The following is a 27,901-nucleotide window of genomic DNA, read 5'->3' as shown; positions in this document are numbered from 1 at the left end:
ACTGGAGCCTTTGGGGACACCTCATATCCAAACCATAATACTCCACCCCTGGCCCCCAGAAGCTATTGTCTATCTCACATTGCAAAATGCCTTTAGAACAACTCCAAGAGTCTCCATAGGCAATAGTTCCAGCATTACTTAAAAGTTCAAATCCAAAGTCTCATCTGAGACTCAAGGCAAACTCTTGGCTATGAGCCACTATAAAAATAAAAAGCAAGTGACATATATCCAGTATACAATGGCACAGAGTGAACATTCCCTTTCCAAAGGAGAGGAATAGGAGCATACAAAAAAGGGATGGGATCAAACCAAGACTGAAACCCAGCTGGGCAAAAAAGTTCAGTAGCTCCACATCTGGTGTCTGGTGCACATGGTAAAGAGATGTGTTCTCCAAAGGGCTTGGGCAGCCCTGCCTCTGAAGCCTTTCTGGCTTCAGCACTCATGGCCTCTCTGTTTAGCTTGGCTTTCTCTGTAGCCACAGTTTTTCTCAGCAGACAGTCTACATTACTGGCACCTCTTAATTCCTGGGGTCTCCATTCTCACTTAAGTTTCACCTTCACAACTTCATGTACTGCCCTCTCAGGGGCAGCCCATAGGGATTTCAACCCTGCTACACTTTGCCTAGCCTCCCAGGCCTTCCCTCGAAATCTCAATGGAAGCCTCCATGACCCCTAACTCCAGTATTCTGCATTCCTGAAGAACTAGCACCACATGGACAATGCTAAGGTCTGCTGCCAGCTTGAGTGGTAATTGGGCCCCTGGGATCATAACTGCAGCTGCCTCTGAGTGCCTGAGTGGCTGAGCACAGTGAAACAACTTCCTAGGTCCCCCTGTGCAAGCAGGATGCTCCTGCGCGGTCTTATTTTACTTTTATACCCTTGAACCTGTGATGTGTATGGCCAAGGATGCCCTCAAGGCATTTTTTCCATTGTTTCTATGCAAAGTATTTAGCATCTCTTTATTGGCTATAATCTCTTTAACAAGCACACCATCCTTGGCCCCACTTTTACGTGCACTTTCTGTCCAAACTGCAAGTTTTAAAAATCCTTCTGTTTTCTGGTCCCAGTAAACCTGGCTAAATGAATCCATCATTATTCATGCCACTGCCTAAATGCTGTGCTGCCTTGAAATTTTCCCAACCATATTAATTGCCCATCACCTTTAGATTAAACCTCACAGAAAGTCTCAGGACATTGGAAAAAATGTAGGTCAACTTCTTTGCCAGAATGTAACACAAACAGCCTTTAGTTCAATTCCCAATATAACCCTTGTTTTCTGAAATGTCATGAACACAATTTTTATTATCTACATTCCTATGTACATTTTGGTCTTCTGAGCTCCACTAGAATCGCCCATCATGCTCCACCATTCCAACATTCTCAGGCTTCTCCAGCCTGCATCTCTGAACTTTTCCAAACTCCTCCCACAAAACATTTCCAAAGACTTCTGAACCACCAATTTAGTCACAGCAACAACGCCCCCCTTCTTAGTACCAATTTATTTTTTAGTTAGCTTTTCATCACTGTGACCAAAACACCAAGAACAACTTAGAACACCTCATATCCAAACCTTAAGAGCATATAAGTAGTAAAATCTGAATCACACATGAATCCATACATATGAAGTCCTGAAAATATAGGTTTTAGGTTCCCAGGCCTAGCATTTCAGGAATTTGGAATAGATCCTGAGTGAGCTGGTCTGCAGCACTCACCCTAAGGCCTAATTAAAATTCCCTCGGTTAAATCTGTTTCATAATTATCAACCCAGAGTTCTGTAGAACTTATAGAACTTGCTGATACACCATGAAAGGGTCATTTAACCTTTCTCAGCCATAGTTTTGCTTTGTATTGGACAGTTAATAATTACTACCCTAAACCTAGTTGTTACAACAGTCACTCTGTCATCTGGTGGAAGCAGTCTAGCTTCCTGGCTCATGAGCTGGCAATGAGACAGTACATCCTCCAGACTGCTACCTCAGAAAACTTACTAAAACACAAACCATTAGTAACTGTGTTACTGCCCTACTTAGGATTTAGTCATGCCTCCTTATTTCCCAGAGGATCAGAAAAAGGGCTTTACTTCTTAAAATAGCATGCAAAGACGTTTATGATCTGGTCCTATCTACCTTATGTGCCTCAGGTCTCTTTCCTCTATTCCTTAAACTTTTCTACCTCTCGCTATTCTAGTTCTTTTCCAACTGTGTTGAACTGCTTCAAGTCACCCACACCCACCATGTTGCTTCATGCTTCTGTGCCTTTACTAGTAATCCCAAAGTAAAGGGAGGCATAGGCTTTGGAATCCAAACACTGGGAATCCTCTTAACTATCTAGGGTTATTACTTAGCACAGTGCCTGGCGTTGAAAAAGTGGTCAGGATGTGTTAGTTTTATTGTCTGTGAAGCAATGCAGTAAAGAAAGGTTCTTTGGAACCAGACAGGCTTATTTCCAAAGCGCTGATCTATCACTTCGTGGGTTTGAATCTATGGGTTATCATATCACTTAGCCATCTTGAGCATTAGTTTTCTGTAAAGACCTATCTCAGGAATGTGGAAGGACTTGGAGTGCTGTTAAGGTGTCCATCACATACCTGCACAGGGTAGATGGCCAGTGAACAGTAGATTTTTATCTCCCCTGTTATTTCTGCCACTGTATTTTAACTATTTAGTACTGCTAAGTAAGATTGGTTACTGAAGGGCTCAGAGTGCCACAGTTCCTCTAATGCTTTTTACTTGAGCATTTTTTTTTACTTGATTAGTAGAATTTTTTTCTTTATCTATTGACCTGACTAGTTGGCATTCTGTACTTTAAACCATCATAGCTTTGTGTTCTGCTACCAGATCTGAGGGTAGAAAGCAGAAAAAAGAAAGGAAAACAACAAAGGTCAAGCTGATTCACTTGTTCTGTGGATATTCGGACCTAGGAAAAAATCTTTTCCAGGTCTTTCACATTTCCTCTTCCATTTCTCTCATCCCGATGATCTGTGATGTCCCTTTACTACTGAGTTTAATTCATTTCCTTCTCTAGCTAGATAAATCCAGTCTATGATATCAGCACTCTTTTATCTCTTCAGTCAATTAATAGCATAATTCAGGAATAATATTTCACATTCAGATAAGTGGTGCCTGTTTGAATCTCCATATTTGAAAGATGCTAGGCAACCAACAAAAAATATATATACTTATCAATGCATTCTTATACACATACTTATACACATTCTAATACACAATTTATTCATACTTATTCATTGAGCCAGGCTTGTCATTTTGGAGGTAAGGCTTGGCTTTGAGGCTTTTTAGACCGTGGACCAATAATCTTCTTGAGCTCTGTTTGTTCATCATGTACTTCATTTATTTTTTAAACATTTAATTCTTTTTTTTTTTTTTTTTTTAGTGGTAGATGAACACAGTACCGTTATTTTATTTATTTTTATGTGGTGCTAAGGATCAAACCCAGTCCTCACACATGCCAGGCAAGTGCTCTACCACTGAGCCACAACCCCAGCCCTGTTCATGAACTTTAAATTCCTTAGGAGGGAAGACAGACAGACTTTAGAAACATGATATTATTTTACATCTCTATATAAATGTAAACACATACACATATACATATATTTTTCTAGCTCCAATTTTCCAATGACATTTTATCATTTATTAAGGTATAACTAGTGTATCCTGCAATTCCTTAGTAAAACTTGTAAGAATTAATGCTGTACTTAGGACACTTACTGATCCATGGGGAAGAGGTTAATGTTTTCTACTATTTGGCTAACTGCATATTCTGTGGATACTCGGAACTAGAAAAAAAATGAGTAGTCAATTTATTGAAGGTACCTTAAAATAAATGAATATCATGAACAAGGGACCTGTCTCTGGATTTAGACAGCAAAATGGGACAATACTTGACTAATGCACCAATTCACTTTTTATGGAAATAAAGAACCCAATATGTTTAATGATTACCCAAAGTCATAGAGCTATTTATTGTCAAGTTGGCTTTCAAAGACTCATGACTATTGTATATTAACTAGCTAACTTTAAATAAAAGCTGTCAGCATTTAGTAGTTATTGAGAAAAGCTCAACAGTGTTATTCTCTTTCACTTTTTTTTTTTTTTTTTTTGGTTACAGAGAGAGGAATGGTGTTGAAATAATTTTAATGAAGAACATATTGTCCTTAATTTTCTCTTTTAGAAATGGGAGATTGTTAGCTTTCATGGCTCCTGGGGATAAAAGAGATAATGGGAGCCTTATTTCTTCTTCCTTTATTCATTCTTCCCTTCGAATCCACCCCCTTCTTAGAGGATGAGATTGCTTCATTTTTCTTTAGTTTCAAAGAATAACAAAAATAAAATGTTTATACAAAGGGAACTTCTACCACATCATACCCTGTCACTTATCTCAAGTCACTGGTAAGGAAGGACTTGGTGGATCCCCTCATCTCTAGCCAAGGGATTTCCAAGCTCCTAATGGGAGAAGGAGATGATTAAGAACACAAAACTAAGTGCACACGCATATGTATAAACACCAAGTCTTCTTAAAGACAGTTTCTGGGTTTAAATTTTTTAAAAAATTTCCACACATTTATATTGCAGACATTTTCAGAGGCAATAAGATTTAATGTGGATTTTGGAGTTTTTGAAGTGATTAACGATGCTCCACAACTTCTGGAAAAGCAACTGAAAAAAATTCTACAAAGTCAGCAACCTCGAAATCCCATCTATGATGTAGTAAGGAAAGGAAAGAATGATGTTAAACCCATTCACATGAGTGTCCCCAGTGAAGATGAGACTATTAATGTCAACTACAATATTATGGTAAGAAAGCATATCTGAGTTTATATCTTGAAAGAGAAAGTGTTTGGTGAGAATAAATTATAGTTCTTTAGACCTCCCTTTCTGAAATCTAACTGTATTTATTGTTGTACATACACATAGTATTTGTTATGCACTATATCATCTGTGCATAGCTAGTGGTCAATTTAGCAATTTTATTGCTGTTTATCAACTAAGAAGGTTAACATAATTTACTTGGAATACTTATTATCAGGTTATTTTGTGGCAATATAAATGTATATTCTTTACTATGTAGATTAGTTGCTTTGTAGGAAATGTGAGTTTATATGGAGAATTTACTTCACTTGGGTTTTAAACCAATACCATTAAACAATTAGTAGTCAAAACTTTTGATCCTCAAGTTGCTGCAGGTGGCTTTGACCTCCCGGGTCTTAAATTCTATTAACCGCCTCTAGTTTTTGTCTTCTTAGCATGAGGTCAAAATTCTGGGTTCTGACATGGGTTGTTCATTTACCAGGTCTGTGTCCTTCAACAACTCACTTTGATGAACCTCATTTTCATCATCTGTCATGCATTCACTACCTAGTGCTTAGGTTTGTTCTGTGGATCAAATGACAATAATAATGAATGTTTAACAATACTATTTTTATCTGACAGAAATAGGCTAAAATAGGTCTAACACTTCATACATAGCTCTATTCCAGCCTTAAAGTTTTTTAATTCTTCAGTTACTAAATTGAGATATATATTCTATCTTTCCTGTTAACTTTATCAAATTAAATGCTAATATTAATACCTACATTAAGGCATTGTTTTGAAGCCAAAACGAGGAAATAAAGTCTAAATTTTTAAAAATACATATTTTTTAGTTGTAGGTGAACACAGTACCTTTATTTTATTTTTATGTTGTGCTGAGGATTGAACCCAGTGCCTCATGTGTGCTAGGCAAGTGCTCTACCACTGAGCCACAACCCCTACCCCTAAAGTCTAAATGTTATCAGTTGTTTGTTAAAAAAGATTTTTTACTTGATGTGCCTATGATATTTATTAGCAACAATAATTACTAGTGAAGAAATAATAAACATCAATAATTACATGAAATTTAAGTGGCCAAAGCACCGCAATTAAAAGTCAGAGTCAGGGGCTGGGCCTGTAGCTCAGTCGTAGAGCACTTGCCTCACACGTGTGAGGCACTGGGTTTGAGCCTGAGCACCATGTAAAAAATAAATTAATAAACAAAGATATTGTGTGTCCATCTTTAAAACAAAAAGTCAGAGTCAAATGGGATAAAAAAGAAAAACAGCTATTTTTTGTCTACAAGAAATCAACCTTAAATATAAGACATAACTAGATTAGAAAAAAAAAAGGATAGAAAAGGTATACCATAAAATTACTAATTAAAAGAAAGCGAGTGTGGTTATATTAATACTAGACAAAGTAGATTTCAGAACAAGGAATCTCGCTATGGAAGAAGAGGCGTGTGGGGCTGGGCTGTAGCTCAGTGGTAGAGCACTTGCCTCACACATGTAAGGCACTGGGTTCAATCCTCAGCACCACATGAAAATATATAAATAAATAAAAATGTACTGTGTCCATACATTAAAAAATCAATTATTAAAAAAAAAGAAAAAGAGGAATGTTCCATCATGATAAAGGGGTCAATTCACAAAGAAAGCTTGGCAATCCACAAAATGTATCCACCTTACAAGAGGACTTCAGAATATACAGTACAGAAGCTGACAGAACTGAAAGAGGAACCAGACAAGTCCATAGTTACAGTAGGAGATGAAAACTATGCTCTCTCAGTAATCAATAGAAAAGGTAGGAGATCTGTAAGGACATGAAGTTCTGTATGACACTGACAATCAAGACAATGTAGTTAATATTTATGAAAATTTTACCCTATAGTAGCAGGTACACATTTTTTTTAAGTACACTTGTACTATTTACCAAAATGGACCATATTCTGGGCCTCGAAACAAATTTCAACAAACTTAAAAGATTTGAAAGCATGCAAAATATGCTCTCTAACCCAGAATTAAACTATAAATTAATAACAAAAAATATCTGGAAAATCTCCACAAATATTTAAGTAATTAAACAAAACATCTCAAGGGAAATGAGAAACTGTGTTGAATTGAGTGTGAAAATCAAAATCCAGCACATCACAATTTGGAGGATGCAGCTAAATTAGTCTGTGGAAAGAAATTTATAGCATCAAGTATTTATAATAGAAAATACTAAACTCAAATCATGATCCACCTTCCACTATAGGATACTAGTGAAATAAAATCAAATCCAAAGTAAAGGACAAAATCAATTAAGTTGAACAGAGAAAATCAATTAAATTAAAGAGAGAAAATCAAATGAAAATGAATTCTTCTTCTTTGGGAAACAAATCAATGAAATTGATAATCATTTAGCTAGATGATAAAAAATGAAAAGACAAAAGATAAATGACTACAATCAGAAATGAAAGAAAGGATATCATTACAAACCTTATAGATGTTCAAAGAAAAATAAGAGAATTTTACAAACAACTTTACATAAACTCAATCATTTAAATTAAATGGCTATATTCTTCAAAAGACACAAATTATGGATGCTCACTCAAGGGGATGAAGATAATCTGAATAAAAGACGGGGAGGGAGCAGGACTGGAAAAGGGAGGAACTGCAGAATGAAATTGGCTAAATTATGCTATGTGAATATACTACAGTGATTTCTGATTTTATATATGTCTATAAAGCACCAATTAAAGAATAACAAATAAATTGAAGGAAGATCAGTAGAGTAAAGGAAGGAGAATAAGGAGAAGGGAGAAGGGGAGGGAAAGAGGAAGTACTAGGACTAAAATGGAGCACATATTCCACACGTGTATGATTGAGTCAAAATGAACCCCAATATTACATATAACTACAATGCACTAATAAAAACATTTTAAAAACATATCATCTGAGTAGCCCTGTGTTAAAGGAATTGGATCTGCAGTTAAAAATCTTCCCCCAAAGAAAATTCCAGTCCTAGCAGCTGCACTGATAAATTCTATCAAACATTTAGTAATGAGTGTTGTAATGAATGAGATAATACCAAATTCATGAAAATTTCCAAAAAAAAAGGAGAGATCAATTTCCATTTCAATTTTATGAGGCTAACATTATTCTGATGCTATCACTAAAGAAAATTCAAGGAAAAGAAAAAAAACCCACAAACAACTGGGTATGGTGGTACTTGCCTTTAGTCCTAGTAACTTGGGAGGCCAAGGCAGGAGGATCACAAGATTGAAGCCAGCGTCGGCAATTTAGGGAGAAGCTGTCTCAGAATAAAAAGAGCCGGGCATTTAGGTCAGTGGTAGTGCAACTCTGGGTTCAATACCCACTACCACAAAACAAACAAAAAAATGACAGACAAATATCTCTCATGAATGTGGACACAAAAATCCTCAAAAAAAAGGTAGGCAAATTGAATTCAGCAATGCAAGAATAAAAAAAGATAATTTTTATCGTGTTTTAGAAGATATCATGGGCATAAATCTTTATTATCTTGGATTAAGCATTGTTTTGTTTTGTTGTTTTTTTTTTTAGATATGATGGGGAAAGTACAAGTGACAAAAGAAAAAAATAAATGAATTGGACTTCATCAAATTTTAAAATTTTTAGCCAGGTGTGGTGGCACACAGCTGTAATCTCAGCTATTCAGGAGACTGACGAAGGAGTATTGCAAGTTTAAGGTTAACCTGGGCAACTTAGTGAAATCCTGTCTCAAATTAAAAAAAAAAAAAATTAAAAGGGCTGGGGATGTAGCTCAGTGGCAGAGCACTTGTGTAGTATGTGCAAGGTCCTGGATTCAATCTCCAGTACCACCCGCTCAAAAACTTTAAAAAAAATTATGCTCTAAAACAGATTACCAATAAAGACAACCTATACAACTGCAGAAAATGTTTACAGATTACATATTTTATGAAAATTTGTATGTAGATTTTATAAAGGACTCTTACAACCTAACAATAAGAAGGGAGATTTAAAAAGACAATTTAAAAGTCCGACTAGAATTTGAATGGACATTTCTTCAAAGAAGATATAAATGTCCAATGAGCACATGAAAAGGTATTCAACAATCTTTAGTCATACAGAAAATGTAATCCAAACTACCAGATGTCACTTGACATCTACCAGGATGGTTATAAAAATCAATTTTATTTTTTCAAACTTTTCTTTTTGGGTCAAATAGATGCCCATATTTTGTAAAAGGTGGAAATATGCAGGTAAACAATTTTTTAGTTAATTATTAGGCAGTTTGGTTTTGGATGAACTAACTAATCTGACAACCTTATAGAATTCCTAAAGGTTTTATATTGCTCTTTATACACAGTTTGGCATTTTTGAGGGGAATTGAACTCAGGGGCACTCGACCATTGAGCTACATCCCCAGCCCTATTTTGTATTTTTTTAGAGAGAGGGTCTCACTGAATTGCTAAGCGCCTTGTGTGCCTGAAGCTGGCTCTGAACTTGCAATCCTCCTGTATCAGCCTCCCAAGCCACTGGAATTATAGGTGTGTGCCATAGCCCTGAATTGGCATTTTTTTTTAACCCACTGAATGTACTGCTAATGAAGACTTCAGCATCCTGAAGGGTTGTCAGTTTGTAGCATCTTTGGAGTCTTCCTAACTGCAAGATCCAAATTTCTTTTAGATCTCACTGTAAGCCACAAGGCAGGCAGGCAGTAAGGTGCTATACTATTCAGGTGCTGGCTGTTTCCATAGTTTTCTTCTATTCTTTTGTTGCCCAGAAGATAGTGTTTGATGAAACCAAGTGGATGTTTTTGCTGAACAGGAGGAGACCATTGTGTGCCAAGTTTTCCATTCACAAGAGCCTAATGACTTTGTGCCAAATGTCAGCAATGTTGATTGAGCACATGTGCATTCTCATGAACATCGGATGTTCATGATGCCAGTAGCACTACCGTGGTCAATCACTTTCCTCATGGAGTTAGTAATGGTCTGTGTTGACATCTAATGCTATTGTCACAGCAAAACTAGGTTGTAGCAAATGGTCCATGAAAGCCACACAAATGCAGACACGAATATGTCACTGAGATGTGTGTTTTATTGGTGGTTTTACTTTTTGGTGGCATTTGTTGAAGTACTGACATTCTTTAGAATTGTGAAAAAAGTGAATAAAAAAAATTAAAATCAATAGTGAGTAGGTTTTTCAGGATGAATAGCAGCTTAAAAACTCCTCAGTAATTTTGTATTGCCTTCACAACCTCAAGGTAGAATCTAAACTCTTTAATGTTAATTAAGACTATTCACAGTCAGGCCCCAGCCTGCTCCTCCAGCCTTCCTCCTTTTATCCCTCAGATTGCATTCTGTGGTCTAATATATAAACTTGTCCCCTCTTCCCTTCCACAACCTAGCTAGTCATGCTTTAGGTCAGAGAGTGCAGGACATGCTCTGTGGAAACATCTCCTGAGTTGGGTGTGTATGTGGGCACCCACAGAATCCTGCACTGTGGCACCACAATACAGCCTTGGTATCTCTAGGAAAGTGCCTGGGAGTGTTTAATATTTGACCAAAAAAATTTTACACTACAGTGGCCTTTATTGTTTCCTTGGTGGTTCTTTTTATGTTTCTGATAATGATGATAATTGCTACTACTACTACTGCTATTATTATTATTATTATTATTAGTAGTAGTAGTAGTAGTAGTAGTAGTACTGGGGATTGAACCCAGGGGGCACTCTGCCACTGAGCTATATCCCTACCCCTTTTTATATTATTTTGAGATAAGGTCTCGCTAAATTACTGACGCCTTGAACTTGAACTTGAGATTCTCCTGCCTTGGCCAGGTCACTAGGATTACAGATGTATGCCACCAGGCCTGGATTTGTTTATGATTATCGTAACCTATTTTATGATAGTAGAAATATTAAAATTGACTGACTTTTCTTTTTTTCTCTTTCCTCTTCCTCCTCCTCCAGTAAGTTACTTAACTTTCCTGGATTCAACTAGTTAATTTATAAAATGGAGATAATAGTTGATACAGGGTTTTTGAGAGAATGAAAGAGGTACTATACGCAAGAAGTTGCCTCACATTTGTGGCTCAGGGTCATTGCTCTCTCTTGTACAGAGAGGTAGGAGTGGAGTGCCTAGTGACAGCAGGAGATCAGTATTGCTCTCATGATTAGGCCTCAGTTTTCCTAAAAGGTGACTTTCTTTGACACCGTTTTTTCACTTTCTCCTAATAGTGTCTCAATCGTGAACAAGGTATTAAGTGGATCAAAAAACAAAGACTTCCAGCATTTCTAGAAAGTGATTGCTACTTTGAATACAGGTATTAGAGTTTCATATATCTATTATTGTTGTATACCTATTTTTAAATGCCTACTTTTTCAACTAAAGTCATTTTTTTCTGTGATTTCTTAGTAAAATGGTATGCCTTTGACTCCAATGGAGTTGGATCCACCTGCTATAGAATAAGAGTGAGAGACCACTGACAAAAATTGCTTAACTTTTCCAAAGAGATTTCACAGAAGCATCACTTAACCAATGTACTTCAATTAAACTTCTTTGATCATTATACTTTAAAAATTATTTATGTGTGGGTGCTTACAAATGAATGTTAGTGTGACATTAAAAAGATAGCATGTCATCCAGGCATAGTGGCGCACGCCTATAATCCCAGCAGCTCTGGAGGCTGAGATAGGAGGATCATGAGTTCAAAGCCAGTCTCAGCAAAAAGTGAGGCACTAAGCAAATCAGTGAGGCCCTATCTAAATAAAAATAGAAAATTGAACTGGGGATGTGACTCAGTGGTTTAGTACCCCTGAGTTTAATCCCTGGAACAAAAAAAAAAAAAAAAAGAAAAAGAAAAAGAAAATAAATAAAAGATAGCATGTCAATATAGGGCCAAGATTTTCCTTTATGTTCCCTGACTTTTAAACTATAAATACCTAAGCATTCTGAAATTATACTAAAATTTGACTTTTGCTTAGAACAACCATTTTTAAAATAAAATAAATTAGAATAGAAAAATATTAAGTAATGAGTGGTTTGATAAATAAGCCATTGGTTTTAGCAGAGCTTAAGAGAATCATCCTGCAGAGCTACGAGGAGAAGAATACATAAAATAAAATTTTAGGGGTTTCTTTTTCCTGAATTCTACCATATTTGAAACTTATTTCAAAATTCATGATTTCTGCATTTCAGGTTAGCCAAATTAGTCTCACAAGTAAGATGGAGCCAGTCAGGTATGACTTTCACACTTGGTGCAGATACTTCTCCTTGGATCATGAGAAAACTGCCTACTCCACAGCCTCCTCATGATGAAGAAGACAATCTCCTGGTTCTGAAAAAGTTCTACATTTCTCTTGGCGAGGTAAAAGTATTAGTAATTTTTCATGATAGAACTTCAATGAAACTTTTTGTTTCATAGGTATGTATGTCATTTGTACTACTTAAGCAGAGAAGATGATTTCAAAAGCTTTTAAAGCCAGGCTCAGTGGCACATACCTGTAATCCTAGCAATTTAGGAGCCTGAGGATCATAAGTTTGAGGTTAGCCTCAGCAACTTAGTGAGACTCTATCTCAAAATGAAAAATAAAAAGACTGGGTTATATCTCAGTGGTAAAGTGCTCCTGGGTTCAATCTCCATTACCCCTAGCCACCCCTACCCCTCCCACCAAAAAAAAAAAAAAATTTAACCCCATTTAAAGCATACTTAACAATAGTTCTTGGGGATTTATGTGTACTCATTTTCTATTTATTCTTTCACTTAAAATAGAGTTAGATTAAGGTATCCTTTCACATCTGAAGTAACAAAAGCAAGACTAAAGAACATCTCAGTGTCACCCAGGAAGCAAGCATAACATGCATTACCCCTGATTTAATTGTTCATTCCAAAATTGTTATTTGGATTCAGTTAACTTTTGCACAAAAAGATGATGAATTGGATCTTCTCACCCCTGTACTGCTATAATTCCTTAGTAGTAAAATGCATTATTTTTTAACTGCTATGAGATAAAAATTTATCCTCCGTGATTGTAGAAATGTGGAACTGTATGAATGCATTGGAAGAGATAGAACCTAGAATCAAATGTCCTTTTGGATCATTGCAGCATTTATCCTCTAATTTTAATCAGATCTTATTTCAGGGAATATGCTTCTGATAAACAATTGTATACAAAATCAGGAATGGCAAATATGTGCTCCATGTGCTGTTGCTTTCTTAGTGCTCATTCAGGACAGACATTGCTAATCAATTGTGGCACTTTTTCTGCTGAGCTAGGGCTTGACTCCAAATTCTTTTCAATACAGTTTTTTTTTAGACAGGCACTTCCTATTGATTAAAGATGCCAGATAAAAGGAAACCTCTTTTTTGTCTGTGTTGGAATGGATAGACTTATGGTATTTAAACTTTTTTCCCCATGTGTATCTTCTAGTTAATTTTATCATTGGGGCATTTCTATCAGTAATCTTTATCAAGAATGTTTAAAATTATACCAGTCCATTATTTCTACTCGATAATGCTTAATGATGTACTAAAGGCATATTTTTCTTCTCTCTTATACTTATTTTTAAGCATTTTTTTCTTAATTTATATATTACAGAAATGTCATGAATGTCATAAAATACGGACTGATAGTTGAGGCCAATAAACTTGCAAAGGGAAGATCAATCCAGGAGACTAAGTCCTGACTCCTTTTATGTGAAATTAATCAAATATAGGAAGTAAAAATCCAAGCTAGTTTACTTTTGCTGTTTTCTGAGATTAAAAAAACTCATTTCTGTTCACTTGATTAATATTTTAACTACATCACATAATTTTTCATAGCCTTTGAACTTTGAGGATTCATAATTTTTGACTCTTAAATTATTTAAATGACTATAAATATGAATTAATCTTCATGATAATTGGTAATATTTCTTTGAGCCTTTAGTTACACCATCTAAACACAATTGGCCCCTCTTAAAGGTGTCAAGTGGAATAATTAACTGATGACCAACTGATGATTTTTTTCTCCCCTGTCCTCTACTCTCTTATCCTTTTTATGCAGTTGAAATAGCAGGGACATTGGTATATTATTCTCACTCAATGTCTTGAGCCTCAATTTTTAGCCTCCTCTCTGTACTTAAGATACTGCTTAGAAGCATAGTAGCTCTATAAGTAAATATTGAGCAACATATAATTAATATTAAATGACCTGGTTTTAAAGAAAAGAGGGAACAAAGGTGACTTCTTAGTCTTTCAAAGCTTTCATGCACAAGGAGCCTTCCCCCCAAGATGGGTAGTGGCTATGCAGAGAGGCACTTCTCCATTTTCTCTCTTGCTTTAGTCTCATTGTGTGGCCTGACTTGTCCTGCTAATTCTGTATAATAGACAGGGGACACTGTCTTTCATTTGAGCCCTGCCTCTTCCGTGAGTGCTAGGCTAAGTGCCCACCAGCTGACAATTGAGGAAAGGAGAAATGAGAGGAATGCAGGACACTCCCTTCTCTGTTCCTGTTAAACAACTTAGATTATCTAGGAAAAAAATAGGAGATGACATTTCTGAGAGAGAGGCAGCCAGAGGAATTTTCCCAGGAAAGCTGGGATAGGAGTTTCTTACGGGCTGGGGTTCTAGAAGTTACAAATCAGCTTGGGAATTGGGCCAGCTGGCTTGGGATACACAAAGCAAAGGAGGAACTGACCAAGGAGCAATTGGAGTCAGGAATCAATCAGTCTGCAGGAAGCATCCAATCCAAGAAAAGTTGTAAAAATGGAGTTTTAGGCAAAGGGGGCAGCTAAGCTTGGAGAGGTTGCCAGTGGTGCTAAGAGTAGAGGTCTATCCCATTGAGGAGGAGCTGATAAAAACGTTGAGCCAGGTCAGGCAGAATCGAGAGCATGAAATAATTGGAAAGGTTGTAAATGAGAAGAGGTAGCAAAAGATACATCAAAGGATGTAGTAAATCCAGAAAGGAGGGTTTCATGTCCAGCTTTAGTCAGCAATAACCTGAGAGTAAGTGTGGAGGAGAATTTGATGGTATTGTGCTCATTTTTTTCCTTTGATTATGTGATATGAAAAAAAAATATGGATTGAAGTTATCCTCTTGCTTAATGCATTTTAGTACAATTTTTCTTTTTTTCACAGAGTAATTTTCCCATTACATATTGTACTTCACAAATTGAATATTATTTAATGATTTGTCCAGGTTGGCAATTGGAGAATTACTGTTAATCTTATGTTCAATTTTTCCTAGGCTTCCTTCACTCAAACAAAAGATTGGTTTACACTAGCAAAACAAAGTCAGGAAACTGTATGTACCTTTTCATTACCCTGTTGTATAACCCACAGCACAATTGAATCTCCAGCGATTTCACCCATTACTGGTAAGCAGAAAAGGACAAGATTGACTCAGAGCTTCTCTTTGTTTGTTGTTTGTTCTGGTCTTATAGGACTTGTGACTGAAGAGAAAACATTATCCACACCGCCCATGCCTCTTCTTCACTTCCTCTTGCTTCTTGAGAAGCAGGTTGGGATGGTGAAAGGGGAGGGTTTAAAAGAACCCAACTCGAATACTTATACGTTGTGTGAATTTTTTATGATTTATTCCACTTCTTGTTTTTCTCCTCTATAAGATTAGACAATGATACATGCTAAATGTATAGAAAATGCCTACCCTCGTGCTTGGCACCTAATCTACAGTTGATAAATGTTTATCTTATCTTTATTTCCTATCACAGTTCACAAGTTCTTATTATTAAGCCTTTGCAATAAAGTGGGTACAATAGTTCTGTCTTCTTAAAAGTGAAGTCATTCATAGAAATTGAGTTTCCCGTCTGTTTTTTAAGTTCAGACGATTTTTTTCCTCAAAAAGCAAATAAATTTCTACTGCTATTATAGGTACTTTTGTGGGTGATACAAACGTTCCACAAAAACAACTATAAAAAAAAGGAAACTTCTAGAAATGGAACTTATTAGCTATAATATTATTAGAGGAAAAAATCTAGATGTGATTCAGGAAAAGTGTTCAGGAATTCACTTAAACAGTTACTAACTGTAAGAGTGTATTAACTCTAAACCTTCTGAAAGGTATGTGCAACTTTAGGAGAAGATAAATCTGGATACTCTAGAATTAAATCTAGGTCTAGGTAAAGAGGAACATAAACTCCTTAATATTGGATTTATGGGTTTCTTGCTATTTCTTCAAAATGCTAAAATATAATATTAGAAAGTATAGAGAGTAAATATGAAAAACAAGGTCCATAGGAGGATGGTGAGCAGAGATGTCTGTGTCATATGCTCCCTCCCACTCTATGGGATTGAGCCCAGAAACTCCTGGAAGTTTCACAAAGTCTATGATATTAGGTAGGAAAATGCAGTGTATATAGGTATTTTTTAATAAAAATTAAAGTGAAATATTTCTAGTGTATTGCGATTTGAAATCTAGTAACTAAGAAAATATTAATCAAGGGTGGGTACAGATGACAACAGTCACCTGGTCTGTGGCTATACTGACGATGTGAAATATAGTGCTGCCATCTGATATTCACTGATTTCTAAGAGAAAAATGGGAGCTAAATACCATGTCTTTAGAAAGAGTGTAAAAATAATCCATTTGTAAGCCTTCATAAGTGCCTTGTTCTTTTGTAACTTTAATGATAGGTTGTAAGAATGTTAGGATTTGAATCTTTTTTCTAAAATAGTGAATGTTAAAGAATTAATGATTCCAGTTCTTGTCTGATCATCTGTGGTCTCATCATCTATGGCAGCTAATTTTCCTTTGTTACACAACATGCACATATAATTATTTAATATACATCTTTCTACTTTTCTAATAGATTTGGTCTTTATGTTTGTCATTCTATATCAGTCTGAAATATTAAATTTTAAAAGCATACAATGTCTTTTTGAATATTCTCTGTGTTAGGAGTATCAAATATTTAGTCCATCTGCCTCCCTTGCCATGTTCAAGGAAGACAAGGAAGGCAACTGTTGGCAGTTTTTTCCCCTACTGGTTCCAAATGTGGCTTCAGAACCCTTCTGAAAATACTGGTCCATGTGCTCATCCCTGTGATAAAGTCATTTGCTATGCAGGCTCTATAACATCTGTGTAACAATATCAATTTTGTCTCATATCTAACTTAACCACACTTTATCATTTAATACAGAGAGTTTTATCTTTGATGATGGAGTTCACCCCAGGACCAAAAAAAGCCTCTCTAAAATCGCTGAATTTGAAGAAGAGGAGGAAGGGTCTATATCTCTAAAAGATACTCCCTCTCATGCTCTTCTGAGAGTATACCTTGAGAAGCAACGGGATGCGGCTAATGAAAAGTTGACATTGCACTTCTCAACGTGTGAAGAATTTTTAAACTTGTTTATATACTCTGTTTTAAGAGCAGCCATTCAGCAAATTACTGGCCAGCCTCTCACAGAAAGCCCAGACTATATAGATTTCGACAAAGTAGATCAAGTGTCGTTTCCTGATTATTTTTATCCTTTCTTTGGCAAGAATGTTTTAGCTGAACCAGTTCAAACTGAAAAGGAAAAAAAGTCAGAAGAGATATTAGAAAAAACAAGTTCAACGAGTGAGAGCATTGGACCTGAGAGCAGGGCTGACTGGTGTATGTCTCACAGAACTTATGACATTGGCAATAGAAAGGAGTTTGAAAGATTTAAGAAATTTATGAAGGGCACATTAGGGGAAAAGTATTTGTGGCTATGGATGGATATTGAAAGGTTGAAAGTTCTAAAGGACCCTGGAAGACATCAAAGGTACTTCTATTTTTTATTATTCAATAGTTTCAAAAACAAATTCTAGAATATTTGGGTTATTTAAGACAAGTAGAAAGACTGAAATAAATATAAAAATGTAGCTTACGCTTCTAGAGGAATGAATAATGATAAAATTTCTTTTATAATAATACTACATTTTGATTTCACAAATTTTCTGTTTTCATAGCTTTCAGGTACTAATATAAGAATGATTTGGGTTTGCATAATGTTTCATCCCATAAATTCTAGAACTATTCTAAAATTTTCTACTTAAGTTTTTATAACATTCCAATGATGTTAAATGTTTTAGACAAAAACTTATCAATTGTTTAAGCACACTTGCATAGTAGAGCTATTCATGTCAGTTTGTAAGGGCCTGTTCCTAGCAAAACCTCCTTGGTTAATAGATTGCATGAACTTAGATCTGATTCCAAGTAGCTGGATATCTGAATGAGTCTCTCCACTGGAAAGCCTCCTGGAGATCTAATGGGGTTCAGGTTAGCTCCATATAGTGTAGGTTACCGGAAGTCTAAGAATTTTAAGAGGACACTATTTTAGGAAAGTCCTTATTTTGACTGTAGTTTCCTGATCTTCTCTGAAGCAGATTATCTACAGTAGATTGCAATTCCTATTAAGATTAGACTGAGTATATGCTGAATGATAGGATTATTCTAGTTATTTTAATGTTTTAAGAGCTGAGGCACCATGATTGGTTATGGAGTGTGACCTGACTGATTATGGAGTGAAGGTCATTACACTTTTCAAGACATATCACAGAAGTTACATGCAAGTAACCTACATAGGTTTTTCAGGATTAATACTGTTTCAATTATTGCCACAAAAAAATTACCTAAATTTTGTGGCCTAAAGCAACTAAATTTTACTTATTCTCTTATAGTTCTGGAGGTCCGAAGGCTCTGGGTGGGGGAGGGGAGATCCATTTCTTTGCCTTTTCTAATTTATAAAGGCCACCTCCATTCCTGAGTTTGTGGCCTCTTCCTCCATCTTCAAAACCATCAGCATGGCATCTTGCCCCTGACCTCTCTATTTGTCCTCACATCTTATGACTGTCTCTCCTTCTTCCCTCTTTTAAAGGACTCTTGTCATTACATTGGGACGACCCTGATAATCCAAAATAATCTCTTTAAAGTCCTCATCTAAATACATCTGTAAAGCCTCTTTTACCATGTAAGGTAACAAATTAACAAATTCTGGGGATCAGGATGTGGACAGCTTTGCAAAACCATTCAGCCTCCCACAGATGCCCTTCTGTTATTCCCATAACTGTGAGAAATATTTGTATCACCATAAAAAATGTGTGGTATTTCTATATTGGTTTTGAGATAGTCCATTATTTGTCTGAAACACATTTGGTTAATAGAATATTGTGTCAATATGTGTGTATATGTAGGTATGTGTTTTATTTCAGACATCTTGAGAAGATGAAAAAATGCTATCTAGTGAGCAGTGGAGATTGCTACCTTTCTGCAGAAATCTTATCAAAATTTAAACTGTTAGATGGATCTCACTGGACTGAAGAACATTTAAAAAATATTCAGTCTGAGGTTTTAAAACCTTTACTTCTGTATTGGTAAGAAAAATAATGTGAATTGAAGTTTTTTACTTTCACTTTTCTTAGGCTATTTTATGAGTTATGCCTTTTGTCAGATTGGCCTATAATGCATGGAAATTTAAATAACATTATTAATCTTTAACCCTCTTAAAAATACTTAACTTTTAAGTAATTGGAATATTTGGGTGACTAAATCCATAATGAGATTGGACTTAAGTTTTCTTTTAACTTTGTGAGCACATCCTTCTACACCTTACTCTTTTATGATCAGTATCCCATAAAATTGGTGTATGTGTGTGTATGTGTGTGTGTGTATACATAAAACTAATGTTACAGTTTTATCATCTCAATGAACATTTTTTGAGCATTTCCTTTAGGCCAAGTGCTTGCCATGGATAAAGGATAAAACCTGTTCAACTAGGTAGGGGTCATGGTCCAGTGAGAGGAACGGACAGGTGAAATTAAATAATAGGAAATATGGTGAATGCACACCACGTGGTCCCTGCTTAGCACAGAGAAGAGGGCACATTTTACTTGAGACTCAAAGGACTGGTAGCAAGGAAAAGCGAACAAACACAGTATAGATTAAAATGTGTGCTGTTTGAGGATCGGCATGGTGTACATTGTAACTGTTGGATCTGATTGTGTCATTTCTCTGCTTTAAATCTCACTGTTTTTCCCAAAGAAAAATTCAGATATTTTTAAAAATTAGCAAATCAGGAGGGGCGTGGTGGCACAAGCCAGTGGCTCTGGAGGCTAAGACAGGAGAATTGCAAGTTCAAAGCCAGCCTCAGCAATGGTGAGGTGCAGTGAGATCTTGTCTCTAAATAAAATACAAAATAGGGCTGAGGATGTGACTCAGTGATTGAGTGCCCCTGAGTTCAATCCCAGGTACCAAAAAAAAAAAAAAAAAAAAAAATAGTAAATCAGGTAATCATGATTTGTTCCTTGTCAACTTCTCTGACATCATCTCCCACCTAAGTATTCTAGATTACGTACATGCTTTGTACTTTTCTATATGTAATGTTCTGTTCTTTTCTTCAGAAAATTTATTCTTTGATATTTTAAGACATACAGAAAGGTATGAATTATACTATAGTGGGTACATATGCACACACGATCCAACTTAATAAAACATTACCAACACGGGGAGATTTTCCTTTATTTAATTACACTTTTTGTTTTGAGATAATCGTAGATTTTTTGTTTTGAGATAATTGTATATTCACATGGAACTTTTATCCAGTTTCTCCCAATGGTAACACCTTGCATAATTATAGTACAATATCACAGTGAAGAGATTAATATTGATAGGATATGTCCATCTTTTCTACATATTACCAGTTCTACATGTACTCATTTGTGTGTGTATTTAGTTCCTTTATCACTTTGTATATCTATGCATGTGCCAGCATAATCAAGATACAGAACAGTTAGGATATCACAAGCTTTCTTTGTAGTGCCCTCTTATAACCACCCCGTACCTTCTGTCTCTCCCCTTATCCCTAACTCCTGGAAACCACTAGTAAATAAAATTGTATGTAATCTTTTGCCATTAGCTTTTAAAAACTCATGCAATTGTCTTGAGATATATCTAAGTTGTATGTATCGAGAGTTTGTTGCTTTGTATTTCTGAGTAGTACTCATACACACATACGTACACTGTAAATAGATTTCTCCCACTCACAAGAACTTGAGAATTAAGGTATGTACAAATGTACACAAGAACTTATACAATAGCAGCATCAAAAATAGTACAGTACTAGTTTCGGACTCACTGCAAAATGGCCCATATTATTGGATGAATTCATATAATGGCTAATCAAAGATTAATGCTATGTGAATGAAATGAGTGTAAAATTATAATGGTAAGGGCAGTAAGGATTTATGGAGTCAAATCAAGATACTTTAATGATAAGAATCATAAAATGGAAGCACCTACATTTCCTGGCCATCAGATGTGTGATGTATTTGATAAGGCATTTCTGGATATGCCCACTTACTGATTGACATGTGAAAGGAAGTAATTTTGGATACCTCTAAGTGTGCTAAATAAAGCTTCTGAAATGTAGGATAGAATGACCATGACCACAGAGATTACATGGGATGCTTCCTGACTCTAAGCTACTTTTGGACTGTGGATTCTCCTCCACTCTTGCTTTGTTCACACTGAGAAGATATATACCTTCTTCCTATCATAAAGGGAAGTAAGTTTCTGCCAGGTCCTGCAATATGGAATAAAAATTAGTCCTTGGGCTGTGGCATCTGAGGGAAAACCTGGTCCAAGAACCAATTAGCCACAGGCCTTGACAGCTGGAGTTAACCTCATGTACAATAGTTAACCCACAGACTGAGTACCAGAATATCCAACCAATTAAGTGTGGCCTTGACATTGTGCCAGACATTCTTCTTCCTAAGTTTCTTGCAGTAGAATTGGTCTTTTAATTATATAAATTGTTGTAAAATTAATTCCTATCTTGAAAATAGATAACTTGAATCATAACCTACTTTAGTAGCATATCTGAGCATTGCAAAAAATGTTTATAATGTCTAAAAATGTTAATTCCCCATTCTACCAATTTTTTATTGGTACTATAAATACTGAACTGCTTTAAAATGATCACAGTATGTTTTTTATTTTACTAGAAGATGTTATTTAAATCTTCCTTCATCAATACATGTTTCTTTTTCTTATCAAGCAAATAATAACTTAGATTATTTTATGATATTTTCTTGCACCATTACCTTTTTATATGAGCAAATAGAATCATAGGCAATTGACATATAGAAAAATATTTTTTAAGGCTAGGGAGCAGAAGAATAGAAGTTATTAGAAAAGGGATATATTAAGATTGATTGTTGATTAAAGATTATTTGTAGGCTTTTGTTTTTGAGGCTTATTGTCTAATTTAATCTTAATATCTCTAATCTTAAATTTGTTTTTCCAATAAACAGGGCACCAAGATTTTGTGTTACTCATTCACCCTCAACAAAACATGCTACAGCTGAACTGAAATTCTGGCACCTCCGTCAAGAGAAACCAAGGAAAGATATTGATCCTTTTCCACAAATGGCAACCCTCTTGCCATTAAGACCTAAATCTTGCATTCCACATATAACTGAGGTCCAGGTAGGGTGTCCAGTCTATTCTTTGGTTTCTGCTGGTTACAGTTAAATATCCATGCTTGAGTGTTGTACACTGATCCTCCTATTGGTTTTATCACATGCTTTATCAGTGTGGTGGTGAGTCCCAGTGAACATGCTGCCACAGTTAGGAAATGGGAAAATCTACAATCTGTAGCCTACAAAGCAGCAAAAGTGATCGTTTTAAAATGTATGATTATGTCACTCATATGCTCAAACTCTCCATTGGCCTCCTCTCCCATTCAGAATAAAATCCAGTCTTGGTATAGCTATATAGGCCCCTGCCTTCCTGATGACCCTGTTTCCTACCCTCTTCTCCAACTTACTCTACCCTAACCACACTGGTCCCTTTTTTTTTTTCTCTTTGATACAGCATGTAAAAACCTCGGGCTTTGCACCTACTGTTCTCTTTGCTTGAAGCACTTGTCTTCCAAATGTCCACATGGCCTCCCCCATCTCCTTTAGATGTCTGCTGAAATATCACTTAATCCTTGACTCTTCTGTATGCACACTTATGTAGAATACCATACACATCCATCTATCTGTGTGTGTGTCCTTCATCCTGCTTATTTTGCTTTTTTTGTGCTTATGACCATGTGATCTGTTTGTTTACTGTATTTTACCTCCTATAGAATATAAGGGATTTTTCTTTGTTACCTGTGTGTCCCTAGTGCCGGAAAACAGGGCCTGACATGTAATTACTGGTTAGTAAATATAAATTGAAAGAATGAATGGGAAGTTGCAACAGCAGAATTACAGGCAGTGAGTTTCCATCATCTGAGGAAGAATAAGACAGCATAAAAAGATAAAGGGAGGGCTGGGGCTGTGACTCAGTGGTAGAGTGCTTAGCACGTGTGAGGCACTGAGTTCAATCCTCAACATCACATAAAAATAAAAGTATTGGGTCTATCTGCATATATAGAAGATAAGGAGAAAATCTGAAAAGAGAAGAAAAATTAACTGACTTTAAATAGAATAAATAAATAGTCCTTTGTATTTTGGCACAGAGAAGCAATAATTATATCTTCATTTCAATAATAAGAAGCCTAATTAATCTTAGTTGGCTTTAAAGGTATTGCAGAATGTTGACTGCCATTGACTATACACAGCCTCTTCTTTATATTCAGGATATCTTATTTTTAAAGGCAGGAAGATGTATAATGAGGTTTTGAATGTTTTACTTCTACAAATAGTGTTTTAGAGCTAGAGAGACATTACAATTCTTCTGTCCATGGAGAAATTTTAAAACATACCAATGCCTGAATCCTACTTTCAGAAATTCTGATTTAATTGATCTGGAATGCATCAGGGTCACTGAAAAATCAGGGAGTTGCTTTGGAGGGTTCTCAACCCTCCTTGAATACTAGGGCCATGGTTTAGAACCTGCCTTTTTATAAGATTCCCAGGTGATTTGTATGGGAAGCACAGCTACTGGCTGTTGGTTCTCAAGCTTTGGCACACTAAGCATCACCAAAGACCTCTTCAAACAGATTCCTGGTCTTCAACAGAGATCAGGGTTCAGTAGCTCTGGGGTGGGCCCAAGGCTTTCATTTCTAAACAGCTGCCTCTCATGAGGCTGCTCTGGGGGGACCACATTGGGAGTTAGTGTGTCTTTAGTGCACAAGTATTTGCTCATCCATTGTTTTGACTTCTTCCTGGCTTCCCTTGCATATTATGGCTATACCGTATGCCACTCCACTGATTACTCCTGCTGGTTCGCCCATGTGACTCAGCGACCCAGTCACTAGGTGAGCACACATCTTGGAGGCAGACTTCAGGGAACACATCACTGAGAGCATACAAACATTTGCATAAACAACAACTTCAAACGGAGAGGTACTGGGGAAAGAAAAAATAAGATGTGGTTAAGAAAAGGACCTTGAATAAGTGAACACTGCCAAAGGAAGGGAGAGAGATTAGCTTGTGTGAAAAAGTGGTAGAAACATGGATTCTCCTCTGTTGCCTTTGGCTTCCAGAGAATTAGCACCATCTGTTGTCCTGGATACTTTGTAGCTGGACAGTGCTTTCTGATCTCACGCTCTCTCCTTGGTAGAAAGCACTCAGTGCCGTTTTTTTCCCATTCAAAAATTAAGATATCATTCCTATACAATAAAAGATGCCCTTTTCAGTGTATAGTTCTGTGAACCTTGACAAATGTGTACAATGTATAACCACCATCAGAGTCATGGTACAGTTTCTTCCTCCACCTTCTTCCTCAATTCTACTTGCCCTCTTGTTGATGTTCCCACCCCCGCCCACCCCTATCCCTGTTCTAGCTTCCACCCAAGCCAGCAAGCTCAAAAACTCTTAACTTGGGCTTCTCTCTGTATGATACACTATAATTTGTGTGTGCGTTGTGTATGGTAAAAAGCACATGGCATGACATCATCTCTGCTATGTTTAAGTGTACAGTTTGCTGAGTCGTGGCTGTCCACCTTTGTGGAACAGAGTGCCAGGCTTTGCATCTTGCAAGTCTGGCTGTACACCCATTGGAGACAATGCCCCCTACTCTCCCTCCCCTCCTGGAAACCACATTTCTATTTTCTTTTTCTATAAATTCAATTACTTTTCTATGTTTAACTGTAAGTATCACTGAAAGCTTGGTCTTTGTTCCCATTGCTAATCTAGTAACAAAGGCACAGTTTTGGGAAAAAAGAAAAAAGGTTTTTTTGCTTTGCTAGCAAGGGAGAAACACAGGGGACTCCAGTCCCAAAGGCTGTGATTCTGCCCATCAGCAAGAACAGGGGGCTTTAAAGAGATGATTCAAAAGCTACCTTCCATGTGTTCTCTGTTGGAGTGGTAATTTACTTTTAATTGCCCTCCCCAAAGTCTGGATTACTTCCTTCCTGTGGGGATTGTGTACTCAAGGACAGATACATCTGCCTACCTGGGGAAGAAAGGTAGTCCTGTTTCCCCAGAGATTAGGGTAGGGGAGAGATTAGGGAGGAACGGAAAAAGCTACTTGTCCCTTTTAAAAATAAGTTGCAGTGGCAGAGCAGTAAGGGCTATATTTAAAGCATAAAGTGGACCACTCTTACTTAAGCCCAACTTCCTATGGGGACTTTCTTTTATTGAGTGTTTGTTGATTAATGTCATGCTGTGTTCTGGATTACTAAAGGAGATTAGGAGCCCTGATATCTAGGAATCTATATGTAGAACATACTTAGGCAACTAATTTTGCTTGTAGAATTCTTAAAAATTATTAGTAGTTGTTAGGTATGTAGAGTGTATATATATATATACTTTATAGTTCTGGATATAAAATATCACAAATATAATCCTGTTTGGATTATATATAGTAATCTAATAGAAGTTAACACATTAGAAAAATTTGTTTGTTTTTCAAATTATAAAAATAATAAAACTACTATAAATTTGGAAATAGGAGACAAATCATTTCTGATATTACCTCCTTCTATGTAATTATTATTTATTTTCTCATAGGCATCTTATGGAATTTTCATTTTAGTGCATTTCTACTTTTATATTGATTATTTCTTTTAACATCATCAGTAGTCTTCTGTGTGTGTCGTCATCTTCATAGACAGTTTTTAAGTGGTACATAATGGTATGCCTATGTATACCCTATACTCAGTTGTTTCTTTTTCCTCCATTTGTACATTTAGTTATTTATATTCTAGATTTAAATTGTTAACTTTTACCATAAAGCGTGTGTGTGTGTGTGTGTGTGTGTGTGTGTGTGAGAGAGAGAGAGAGAGAGAGAGAGAGAGAGAGAGATAGAGAGAGAGAGAAAGTGAGAGAGTGTATGTGTGTGTCACTGGGGATTAAACCCAGGGGTGCTCTACCACTAAGCTACATCCTCATCCTTTTTCATTTTTTGTTTTTTTGAGACAGGGTCTTGCTAAATTGCCCAGGCAGTCCTAGAACTTGTGATCCTTCTGCCTCAGCCTCCCTAGTAACTGGGATTATAGGTGTGCACCATCTGCACCCAGCTACCATAAAGAACTTTAAGAATGGGAACAATAACCATAAAAATAAAATGTCCGAAAATGGAAGTGCTATTAAGATGCATGTTCCTTCTCCAGGGCCAAAGGGTATCTTTGTTTTATTTTCCTGCCATGCAATATCCCCCACCCCAAACATATTCAATATAGAACAAAGAAAAGTTCCTGTCAGTTGCTTCCTTCAGCAGATTCTACTTTCACAGCAGTAGAGTCAGGACATACAATTTTTTGACTATTCTTTTCTTTCCTTAAATCTAACTTGTAATGGCATTTCACTCTGCGGGTTGCATAAAACTGGGAATTGGGGAAGGAGAAAATTTCCATTTTAGTAAGAAACATGGTAGGGTGTACGGTGAAAGAAAAGTCCTCTAGTGATCAAAAGAAATTTGAGGTCTGTGTACAGAATGATGTTTTATTCTCTCCTTTTTTTCCCATTTTGCTCACTTTTGATTTTGTTCATTCTCTTACCACTTTTAGAAAGAGGACTTCAGTTTATTACAACTTCCTAAATCTGCCAAGAAATTACCTAGAGTAAAAACAGCAACTCAGAAGCCTTTGAAGAATGAATCTTTGTATCTAGTTTCTTCAAAGGATGATGGGATTGAGAAAGGGTAGGTGAAATTTTGTGTGTGTCAAGTGCTTTCATACAATGGTAAGATTTTGAAGAATTTAAAAATTAAGTAGAAACTGAAAACCAGTACATTGATTTTATGTGGGTTCTTATATTTCAGTTGATATGTATTAAAGGTTTATACTTCATATATAGACTCTAAATTAATTGTGTAATTCCACATGTTAGTAATTTTAAAGAGATGCTACCTCCAATCTCTGACCTGTCATGAGCTGTACAATAAGGACTTCCCAGAGAAGATTGCCTTCTATCCTATTCAATAATTTATGTTTCTCAAATTTAAGAACTCATAAGACTTTCCAATATTGTCATTGTTTAATATAGCATATTATTTTATCAATTTAGGCTTGTTAACATACTTACCTTTTTTATTGTTCTTTATTTCCAATGGGATTATTGGTCTTTTAAAAATTTTTTTTTTTAGTTACAAAACAGTTCCATCACAAGGATCTCTTGAACTACCATTTAATACTTACAATCACTTGCCTTCCTTCCCCTTCCTCCAGCCACTGACAACCACTAAGTTGTTCTCCAACTCTATAATTTTGTCACTTCAAGAATGTTATATAAATGGGATTGTGAAGAATGCAACCTTTGAGATTGATTTTTTTACTCTTAATTTCCTTGAGATCTATCCAAGTTGTTGCCAGTATCTACAGCACGTTTCTTTAATCGCTGTGTAATATTCCATATATTACCCTTTTTAAAAATTTGGATATATCTACACCTAAAAAATAAATATTAAAAAAAAGCAGCTTTAAAAAAATTTGGATATAATGAGTTGAATGAGTCAGAGTAATAGTTAAAGTCACTACATTTAGGAGAGAATGTTTCCGTTAAAGCTGTTCCTAAATATTTTTTGGGGGGGTTCTTTTTTTGAGGCTGTTTCAAATGGAAATGTTTTCTTTTTCTTTTTTTAAAATATTTTTTGTAGTTGTAGATGGATAACAGTACCTTTAACCTTTAATTTTATTTACCTATCTTTATGTGGTGCTGAGGATCGAACCCAGGGCCTCACACATGCTAGGCAAACTCTCTACCACT

The 27,901-nt window shown here is 36.0% G+C and overlaps 1 protein-coding gene across 3 annotated transcripts in view; it reads left to right on the top strand.

Moving 5' to 3' along the window:
• Rgs22 (regulator of G protein signaling 22) overlaps window positions 1-27,901 on the top strand; it is a 110,288-nt gene that overhangs the window by 18,215 nt on the left and 64,172 nt on the right. For all 3 annotated transcript variants that reach the window (XM_046465007.2, XM_046465008.2, XM_058585641.1), the window contains exons 4-11: window positions 4,589-4,810; window positions 11,036-11,121; window positions 11,997-12,165; window positions 15,026-15,155; window positions 16,938-17,544; window positions 18,974-19,135; window positions 22,073-22,247; window positions 26,704-26,837. In XM_046465007.2, the coding sequence (XP_046320963.1) occupies window positions 4,589-4,810; window positions 11,036-11,121; window positions 11,997-12,165; window positions 15,026-15,155; window positions 16,938-17,544; window positions 18,974-19,135; window positions 22,073-22,247; window positions 26,704-26,837 (1,685 nt within the window). The remainder of the gene's footprint in view (window positions 1-4,588; window positions 4,811-11,035; window positions 11,122-11,996; window positions 12,166-15,025; window positions 15,156-16,937; window positions 17,545-18,973; window positions 19,136-22,072; window positions 22,248-26,703; window positions 26,838-27,901) is intronic.

This window comes from Marmota monax, unplaced genomic scaffold (assembly GCF_021218885.2).
Source record: "Marmota monax isolate L192 unplaced genomic scaffold, Marmota_monax_Labrador192_F-V1.1 WCK01_AAM20220418_F8-fsc00003, whole genome shotgun sequence".
In the NCBI taxonomy this organism is placed as follows: domain Eukaryota; kingdom Metazoa; phylum Chordata; class Mammalia; order Rodentia; family Sciuridae; genus Marmota; species Marmota monax.
This window is presented reverse-complemented; position numbering and strand designations above follow the sequence as displayed.